The 10892-nt window shown below is 38.3% G+C and overlaps 1 protein-coding gene across 1 annotated transcript in view; it reads right to left on the bottom strand.

Annotated features, from left to right (window-relative positions):
- ITGA6 (integrin subunit alpha 6) overlaps window positions 1-10892 on the bottom strand; it is a 74873-nt gene that overhangs the window by 22860 nt on the left and 41121 nt on the right. The window contains exons 6-10 of the mRNA XM_007458840.1: window positions 7636-7846; window positions 6736-6929; window positions 6503-6591; window positions 5670-5788; window positions 28-126 (exon numbers count right to left, since the gene is read on the bottom strand). Coding sequence (XP_007458902.1) covers window positions 28-126; window positions 5670-5788; window positions 6503-6591; window positions 6736-6929; window positions 7636-7846 — 712 coding nt within the window. The remainder of the gene's footprint in view (window positions 1-27; window positions 127-5669; window positions 5789-6502; window positions 6592-6735; window positions 6930-7635; window positions 7847-10892) is intronic.

Here is a 10892-nt window from a genome sequence, read left to right as displayed (position 1 = left end):
AAGAGCGGACACAGCACAAACGCTCACCATATCCCGCTAGGCGCCCCGCAGGGCATTTTCTGATGGAGATCAATTCTGTTAGGTGTAACTGTGATGGTTTGCTGAATATTAATCACAGGCCGGGATCTGAAGACAAAGGAGTGAAAAAACAAGCTCAGCCTTTTGCTACTTGGAGGTAAGATGAACTCACATACTAGATAGGCATCCTCAGATGTGGCATCTTAAAAACCACAGGAAAGAGGGGCTTCCCTGGTGGCGCAGTGCTTGAGAGTCCGCCTGCCGATGCAGGAGACGCGGGTTCGTGCCCCGTTTCGGGAGGATCCCGCGTGCCGCGGAGCGGCTGGGCCCGTGAGCCATGGCCGCTGAGCCTGCGTGTCCGGAGCCTGTGCTCCGCAACGGGAGAGGCCACGACAGTGAGAGGCCCGCATAACGCAAGAAAAAAAAAAAAAAAAAAAACCACAGGAAAAAGAATGTTCCCCAATGTGATTTCTGCTCCCACACTGCTAAAGAAAACAACTGTTAACAGAGATCATTTAAAACCTGTTTACACGATATTTATAAAAATATTTAAATAGGATTTATTTAAAATTATAGATTGTTTTAATGATTTTAACATTAGAGTTTTTTAAACTGAAAGAATAATATGGGCAACATGTAAAAGTTCCAGAGTTTTTAGGCAAATATGTCTCGTCCCCACCTAAACCCCTAAGGAGACTTGCATGTCCTTCCAGACGTTATCAGTCTGTTTCAGTTAAAAATATTATCTAAAATTAAATATAATAACATGCATCTATTTTTTAAGTGGGAGCTTTTCATGCTTATCGCTCTGCATGTTATTTTTTCTCATGCACTAACATTTCAGAGGGCTTCTCATATCTATACACACAAACCTAGTTGTTCTTCACAGCTGGTGGTGTTACATGTGTCAACATAACATCATTTATTTAACCAGTCCTTAAGCAGTAAACATTGATAATTTTTTTAAGGCTTTCTGCTCTGACAAACATCCTTGCATATACATCCATGCACATGTATGCGTCCTAAATACATACATCTATTTATCTATAGGATAAACTCCTAGGCAGAATTTCTGAGTCAAAGAACACATGCATTTTTAATTTTGAGTAATCGTGCCAAAAAAAGATTACACCAACATACACCTAACACCTGGGGTGCTCGCTGCCAGGATTTCTACACACATGTGAATTTTAGTAATCCAGGCAAATCCTGAACTTACGGGTCCCCGTCTTACAAACGTGTGTGCCCTTTCTATCCTCCCTCGGAATCTCCCACCCGCAACCTTAAGCCTTTGTCCACCTGCTGCCAGTACTGACTACAACTTTTCTACCCGCACAATATCTCTATAAGCAAAACCTTGAATCCTTTATCCTTTCCCCTCTCTGCTCTGCCTAACCTAACCTCACAAGCACACAAGAAGCTGAGTCCCACAACTTCAGCCCTTCTCCCCATGTAAAAACATCATCTTTCTCCCTTACATATTCTTCCCTACTTCCCACAGCCAAGGGGTCACCAAGGGCCTATGGCTTAACCCCGGCCCCAGAGGCAGGGAAGTACGAAGTGTGTGGTGGCTGGGGAGACAGCGCACCTCTCTGCTCCTTCGCTCTCCAGCGCGGACTCAGAGCAGGTTCTACTGCTCCACTACCACAGGGATTCAGTCACCCTGACTTTAGTGGGTTTGTGGTAAACCCAGCCATTCTGGAGAATAGTGTTTCGACAAGAAAATGTATCCAAATTCCAAACAGCTACTTAGAACTTCTGGAATCCATCTATCAGTAGGCCAGAGAGGTTTTGAGTACCTTCCTGGGGAAGCCAGGAGCCAATTAAAGGGCAAATGCTGCCTACATTTTGTTTCTTCATTTCCCTTTATCTTAACTGTCTACCTTCCTATTGTTATTTTACATTCAGACAGCTACTAATTTCTAAGATCCTAACTACAAGCATACTTCGGAGATACTACAGGTTTGGTTCCAGACCACGGCAACAAAGCAAAAGGATTGCAATAAAGGAGTCCTAGTGCATATAAAAGTTATGTTTACACTATACTGTAGTCTATTAAGTTGCAATGGCATGATGTCTTAAAAAAACAATGTACATGCCTTAATTAAAAAATACTTTATTAGCAGAGCAGCTCCCTCACTGCGATCTCTTCAAAGTCAGCCCTCGACACAAAGGTTTGTAGAAAAAGAAAGAAGAGAAAAAAAAAGAACAAAAAAAACCTTTATTGCTAAAAAAAAAAAAAAAATACTAACCAGCATCTGGGTCTTCAGGAAGTCATAGCAATAATATCAAAGATCAACCATAATGAAAATAATAATAATAATGAAAAAGTTTAAAATGTTGCAAGAACTACCAAAATGTAACACAGAGACATGAAGTGAACAAATGATATTAGAAAAATGGCACCTCACCACAAACCTTCAATTTGTTAAAAAAAACAACAACCAAGAACACAGTATCTGTGAAGCGTAATAAAGCAAAGTACGATAAAACGAAGTTCGCCTGTAGATATGTTCTTAAAGTTTTGAGAGCATTTTTTTCTTTGCGGTACGCGGGCCTCTCACTGCTGTGGCCTCTCCAGTTGCGGAGCACAGGCTCCGGATGCGCAGGCTCAGCGGCCGTGGCTCATGGGCCCAGCCGCTCCACGGCATGTGGGAATCTCCCCAGACCGGGGCACGAACCCGTATCCCCTGCATCGGCAGGCGGACTCTCAACCACTGCACCACCAGGGAAGCCCTTGAGAGCATATTTAAAAGGCAAAAATTCACAAATATTTTAAAACCAGTTGCTACAGATGCTAGAGTGTTTTATATACAGTAGTATTAAGGCTTTAGTGCGGCATAAATTTCAAAAAGAAATATTTTAACACATACTTCTGCCTAAATCCTATTTTTATTTGTTTTTAAACACACAACATACACACACAATTTTGAGTGTACATTATATATGAATCATAAAAAATGTTTTAACACATAAAGTAAATCTTATGGCTCAGCTGTCTCATGTTTAATTAGCATTTATTTATTAAGTACGCTGAAGTACGAGCATAATTTAGTGGGAGAAATGCCCAGGGACTGAAGTTGGGAAGACTTAGGTACCACGCCCTGTTCTCACAGGATCCAGCCTTAAAAGTTGAAGCAAGTCCTGGGCCTCCATTTTCCTTGTTTGTAAAATAAGGGAGTTATCTTATTTTTTATTATCAAAGGCTTTTGAAATTTATTTTCATACTATCTATGAGGAATGAAGGAACACATTTACAGGGTTCATAGTCAACCTACTTATGAGGACAGGAAAGTAAGGATATTAAAATATCAATTACATACAGAGGCAAATATTTAATTGGCTAAAGTCAGGTTATCTGCTAGGAAAGACGTTGTAACCAAATTTTGTTACAGGAATTCAAGTCTTCTTGCCACCTGAGGTCTATACCTCAAACTAGAACTAGAAGTTCAAATTGCTTTTTGATGGAAACTTGCTAAAATACTTGAATGTTATGCTATACTCTTCCACCTTTTAAAAATGTTGACTATTTTAAGGTTAACACCTAACACTTATATGTACAGAGAGAAACAGGCATATAAAGGTAGTAACACACATTCATTCAGTTAACTAAATTTTTTTTTTTTTTTTTTTTTTACTTCTTCCTTTGGCCTAATATCCCAGATACATTTTTCTCCACTTATTTTCACATCTCCTACTTTTGTCATCTGTAATGGCTCTTGTGGTTCTTAGTTTTCATATAAAATGGCTTTCATAGATCTTGCCATTTAACTAGAAAACTATTTTTCTATAGTATTCTATACTACATTATATAAACGTACAGTATATTCTAGTTTTTTTAAATAGCGTTCTCTTCAGAAGTGTCCTGGTGTCGTTTTCTTACCCCCAGGGGTCTTGCTTAGGATTCTATTTAGACATAGAGGCCACATCTACACTTGCACCCTTCTGGAAGAAGAAAGGGCAATGATGGCACCAAGTGTACCTATGGCACAGATTTTTTTCCTTTCGGGTTTCATTGTACATCACTGCCCATTTCTTTAAAGACATTCTTTAGATAAAAGTGACTATAAAGCCAAATAGTTTAAAAAAACAAACGCAAATGGTTCACTCTCACCAATGAGCAAAGAAATGCAAATTCAATCAAAAGATGAGATCACATATCACACTGGCAAAAATTAAATAGATTCATCCTGTTCAATGTTGGTTAGGGTGTGAGAAAATGGACCCTCTAGTAGGTTGTTACTGTGAGCATAAATTGTTACCACCTTTCTGTGGGTATATGTATTAATACAAAAATGTGTTAACCTTATCCCAGCAATTCTATTTCTAGGAATTTTTCTTTTAAAAAATCCATTACACAGAGATACATACAATATACTATATAGCACACTGTTTATAAGAGCTAAAAGTCAGAGACTGTCTAAAAATTCCATCAACTGAGGATTCATTAAATGCATATTATGGAATAATATTAAGCTGTCAGAAAGAGTAAGATTGATGTATCTGCATTAACAAGGAGAGATAACTGAAGAGATTAATTTTTAAAAACCAGAATAGAGAACAGCAGTTATAGTATGGCCTTTTGATGATACCCTAGAACTGGAGAGAGACTCAAAACTATTAAAAGCTGTTTCGTGGAAGAAGAGAATATTGGGGAACTTGCACTTAACTGAAATTCTGTATTAACCTTTTTTTTTTTTTTAAAGAATGTGCTACTTTTTAAATAATAAAAAAAATTTCTTTAACAATTTTTCCTGGTGATTTCCAGCAGTAATGGAATTACTGGGATAAGGGGACTCAGACACAGCTGATGGGCACACTGTTGCAGCCCTTCTGGAGGTCATTTCACTTGTGAACCTGAATCACAAGTCCTAAAACACACATGGCCCTTCAACTTAGCAACTCACTTTTAGGAATTTATCATAAGGAAATAATCCAGGACACACAAAAAATTAAGGATGCTTACCACAGCTTTGTGTATCATAATAGGAGCAAACAACCAAACCTGGAAAGCAACATAAATGTGTCCAATGACAGTACGGCAGTGGTTAAGTAAACTATGATCCGGCCACGGGATATCTCAGACAACCATTAACTTAATTTCAGAAAAGTACTCAATGACAGGGAGATAGCCCAATATGCATTATAAACTCACTCATGGAAAAAGGCCACTATACATTACAAACCAACAAAAGCAGGTTACAAAACAATATGTACATTATGATCTCAATTTTGTTAAACGTATGTGTATATTCACAGAAAATTAAAAACTAGAAGGATATAAACCAAAATTTTGGAGTTTCATAATGGACGGAGAAATATAGGACATTTATTTCCTTCTTTATATTCTTTATACTGTCAAATTTTCTGTTTCAGTTTTTATGAAAATAAAGGTTTTTGAAATATAGGCAAAAGTAAAAGTTTTCCACCAATTCTGACCTTTTTAAAAAAATTAGTTCAAAATTACAGCAGGACTTTACAAAATAGGTTTTTATTACATCATTACACTACTCTGAAGAGAAAAAGAATATTCAAAATTCATACAAGCCTTTGCCTTTGAAGTATAGTTGTTAACAAATTTCAATTCAAAAGGTAAAAAAATTCTAGTGTAAGCGGATTACCAAACATGCTTTAAGTCAGAGATTACACACCTGAAAATAGTTACTGAATCTGAGAGGGAACCAACAGCAACATCGGGGTAGGAATTTCTATCAAGGTCCATGTTTCCGGCAATTGAATATCCAAAAAAAGGTGATTTACCCTCGAGAATCTGAAAGGAACAGGGCATCAGAATGGACACTGGGCCACCAAAATGAGCCTCTTATCCATGCTTTGAAAAAGGCACATAAGTCTCTTTTGAACTGAAGATTAAGAGGTTACTTATAAATTACATTAAATCCAAACTAAATCATAAATTAAGTATACATATGATCCAACACTTCATACATTTTATTTCATAAAAGTTATCTGATTTACGTTGTACCTCAAAAGACAAAAGAGACAATTTTTGATGAGCTTGTCTACTATATTAAGTCGATCAGTGTATTTCAAACCAAACCTCTCTACCTGCCCTCCAAATGCCTTGTTTTTCTTGAAAGCAATTTTTAGTTTTTGGTATCTGAATTCTATGCAATTACAATCATCTCTTATGTTCGTCCAGTTTCATCTCTATTTAGTATGCGACTAAAAGGAACATATCACATTTCCATCTATTTATGCTGTCAGGGTAGAATAGTCTTCCTTTGGCTTACTTTGATTCCTAATTCACCAAAGAAATTTTACAATTTAAAACAACCAGGTCATTGCATTTATATCTATTTACAAGCTATCTTCTAATAATACATTTATTATAAAAACAAAATTCATACTATTGTAGACTTGCAAATAAAACACGATTAGTGTGAAAATTCACATAAACCTAAACATTCCATTAGAAAGCAAACTGTTGAGACCTTTGTTGTAGAAATCCAGGTTATCTGGTTACCTGTGTTGGTTTGGTATTTATTCCGTTCGCAGATCCGTGATAGATAAAAACCTTCCCCTTACCGTCGTAGGGTGCTCCAACTGCAATATCTGTTGACAACGCCACATTTTAACAAACATTAAATTTTAAAAGCATTCCAATACAAAGTTTTAAAATAAGATGCCATGAGCGCTCACTATTTTAGACAACCAAATAATCTATAAATCATGACCAATTCACAATCTATTGTCTACCTGGGTAGCCATCTTGATTAATATCACCAATATTTTTGACTGCAATGCCAAACATAGAATCTTTGGTTCCATTAAGACGAATTGGCTTGACATTATTCCATCTGCCTTGCTGGTTAATGTAGACATACGCTGCACCTCCAACTTCTCCACTTCTATCAAAATACTGTGGGGCTCCAATAACTATATCTTGCCACCTGAAAACATAATGAGGGGAAGAACTGTGAACCATTGGCTAAAATACCAGCGAGCTTAGGGAGAATCCCACATGCCCAGGTATTAAGGACACAAAGAGATATGATAAAAGGACCTCAAATCTGGAATTTATATATCATCAATTAAAGTATTTTTTAAAAACCAAGGTAGCCTCTAATAAACACCCAAAGAAAAATATCAAGGGTAAGAACTTGAAGCCAGTTCCCAAGTTACATCTATAGTGCGCAGACTCCCAGTAAAGATTCCACTCCCCTCCACCTTCATCTCTCTACGAGACCCAAACTGGCACCACCAGCCACAGAGACCTTTGTATCGACTTTGTCACCAATCCCTACTTTCAACAGGACATTCTGGATGCTCCAACAGCCCCTCAAGAAACCACAAAATAGAACCTTGTAGGTGTCTTTTTTTTGTTTTGTTTTTTGAGTTAAAGTTTAATTCTCACGGACCCATGATCCCAGCACATAGTAAAACTGAAAACTGAAAATGTAATCCTACCCGCTGGGGAGGGTAATGGATGCCTACTGCCAAAATATAAGTGAGGAAGAGTGATGGAATGGTAAAAACCTGGCAGCAGAAATATTTTTTCCATCAACTAACCTGAAAGGATATTTCTTCTCAAGACCTACAGAAGCCAGAGCAGCAATGAATTCTTTGCAAATATAAAATAACCTAAGAGGTTCTTACCCATCTTTGTTAAGGTCCACCACTGCCACATCATAGCCAAATGAAGAAGCCAGCCCTTCCCCATCAAATATGTGCTCAGGGAGAAGGTGTGCAGACTTCAGGTCTCTTTTAAGCAAAACCACAGCTCCACTGTGATTGGCTCTAGGAGCACCAGATACAAAAGTGATCTCATCTTTGGAAACAATACCCTTCCCTGAGTCCAAAGAAAACCCTAGAAAAACAAAACAGTACATATCAACTCTGTTTTTCAGGAGGTATATTAACACTGGTTACTCCCACCACTCTCCTCTGACCCTCCCCACCAGCTATCACATCTACGATAAGAGTCACAGAGCCAAGGAATGTGACACAAGTACAAAGTAAGTAGGCTACTGCATTGCTTTCTATGGGAATGTATTAAGACTTTTAAAGAAAAGCACCTATGCTATTTGGCATCTGTGTAACTTGAATCATGAAGCATTCATGCATCTTAAGAATCAGTTTGAACCCCATTTTAATACTGAAACTGCTGCAAAAGGAGATCAAGCTAGATACTAAATTATCATGGGAAAGTTACATACTATATACTGGGATACAACCTGACATAGTGTAATTGAGTGCATGTTATAGGGTTTTGCTATAATGTAGTAGTTAGTAACTTCTGTATTCAATATCCTTGGTCGTCAGGCAAGAATAAGAATGCTAACAACATTAATATACCACAGACAGCGTTTCACTATTTGGGGTCAACTCAGTTCTCAGACACAAACATGCAAACAAAACCATGACTGATGAGCTAGAGTGTTTGAGAACCTGGTATAAACAATAGAGGTGAGCAAGTTGTCATCTGTACCAATTACATACTTGTTCAGAGGGCAGAAAAACGGTAGAACATCATCAGGTAAAGCATCAGGTAGGATGTCAGATTACCAATATTGAGGTTAAAGGGCAAGCAAACACAAACGCCCATATCAAAATCATTCAAATTAAGCCAATCTTCCTATGTAAAGGCGAGGCAGATGCAGAATACTATAAGCTCACCCTTTTTATTGGGTTTTATTTACAAAAAGCTTCACCACTACTGTTGCAGTTCTCAAAACGTGAAGTGAGTCAAAAAATAGGATGAGCTACAAGTTTAGAAGAGGGCGATACAATTGAATCCAGCTCTGGAAGCCATCTGCCTGCAGCGCCTCAACCACGGCATGCTTTTTATGTGTGCTTCACTTGAAATGAAATAGAAAATAAAAAGATTTATGCTCTGTATGGATAAAAAAAAAAAAATTCTTAAATGACCATGACCAAGACAATTTATTTGTCATCTCAGAGGTCACAAACCTAGGTAGCTATTCATCATCACATCAGGGGATGTGTCGGGCTGCTCCCTGGGAGGCTGTGTTTTATAAACAAACTGATCGGGATCTGTATAGGAAATGCTGGTCAAAAACAGCAGGCCTGTACACATGCACGGGATGGAAGAGATTGAAGAAAAAGCAATTATACTCGGTAAGAGGCACGCCAGCTACTGCCGTGCTCGCTGGATGATGAGGCCACCACTGCATCTGGCAAGCCACCCTCTTTGCCAGCTTCCAAACCTCATGCAGATCATTTTATTCCTAAAACCTACTGATTTTTTTGAAATGACAGATGCACAGACAGCATGGAAAACCAAAATCTAACAGTACAAACTTGACACTTTTCCCCCCCAGGCAACCACTTTTGAGGAAATCCATTCCAAAAGTGGCAAATGCGTTCAATAAAAAATGTTTAATATTTTCAAATGTTCCAACAGAAACTAAGTTTATAAAATCCATGGGCATCTATCTACAGACCAAAGTGTTGGTTTCTTGACCAAAGCCATTAACTTGAAATACCATAAACTAATTCCTAAATAACCCATTTGAAGAGAGGTTGTCTGTTAAAATTTATTCCAATAAAATATTGGTTTGTTGGGCTTCCCTGGTGGCGCAGGGGTTGAGAGTCCGCCTGCTGATGCAGGGGACACGGGTTCGTGCCCCGGTCTGGGAAGATCCCACATGCCACGGAGTGGCTGTGCCCGTGAGCCATGGCCGCTGAGCCTGCGCATCCAGAGCCTGTTGCTCCGCAACAGGAGAGGCCACAATAGTGAGAGGCTCGCATACCGCAAAATATATATATATATATATATATATTGGTTTGTTGATAATATTTACCTTGGAAAGGATTTTACCCTGAAAAAGCCTATTTAATAATTGAGACTGCAAACCACTCGGCCTTGTGTTCCCTTCCTGTCCTGCAAAGCCACTAACAACATTCACACTCCCAGCTGCTTCCCACCCTGCCCCAGTCATTTTCATAAGAATTTCTTCCCTTGGCTAAGGGATTATTAATTGTGTGACCTTGGACTAGGAAAGTAATGTCCCTAAGGCACAAGTTTTTTTTTCCCCGTCAGCAACAGAGGGACAATAATACTTATTTTATATTGTTGGGAATATCAAATAAGACCTATAAAGTAGTAAGTATAGTGTGTGATTTATAGCACATGGCAGGTGCTTAACAAGTGATAAGTATAACTTTTCTCCCTTCTGTGCCTTCACACCAAGTTTTTAATTTGGGGGTGGGGACGTTTCTGAAGATTTTTTTTTTCTTAATTAACAGTATTGTTCATACATATCTATATAATTACAAAATTTTTTGAAGAATACATTTACTAATACCTTGTTTAGAATTATTTTTAGATCTACACCTATTTTTTCTCTTTTTTTAACCTTCCATTGTTCTAGTAATATCTCTAGCATATGGGTACATCTCTGTTTTTGAAAAAGAATAGGTTACTATTTAGGTTTAGGAGATTTTTTACATTTTTTCCAAGAATTGCACAGTAATTATTCTTTATGTCAACTCACACCAAGAATTACAGCTTTTAAAAGCCTTTGTGTAATTACCATAATGCACATGAATAATTTAGGACACCCATTAGTAATGCAAACAAGCCTTAGGAGTTAAGGAATTGGCACTTAGACACAATCCGGGTGTCCTCAAGAGCTGCCTTAGCAGTCCTTCTTAGGCTCAGCTGTAAAGCCCCCGTGCCACCCTCCAGGGGCTTTGTGACAAGAGGGCCCCAATCCAGGAGCAAGGCCAACCCGTGGAGAACAGCAATCACAGAGGACGGACCTGGAGGTCTTGACCTGCCACTTAAGAGTAACTTCATAAATGCAGCTCTTAAAGAGTCTCTCTCCAAAAAGAGGCACTGAAGGGAGAGGGAAGGCATTTCAGCCTCCTGCTAACATCCATGCATGAAC

This window comes from Lipotes vexillifer, unplaced genomic scaffold (assembly GCF_000442215.2).
Source record: "Lipotes vexillifer unplaced genomic scaffold, Lipotes_vexillifer_v1.1 scaffold1306, whole genome shotgun sequence".
Classification (NCBI taxonomy): Eukaryota; Metazoa; Chordata; class Mammalia; order Artiodactyla; family Lipotidae; genus Lipotes; species Lipotes vexillifer.
This window is presented reverse-complemented; position numbering and strand designations above follow the sequence as displayed.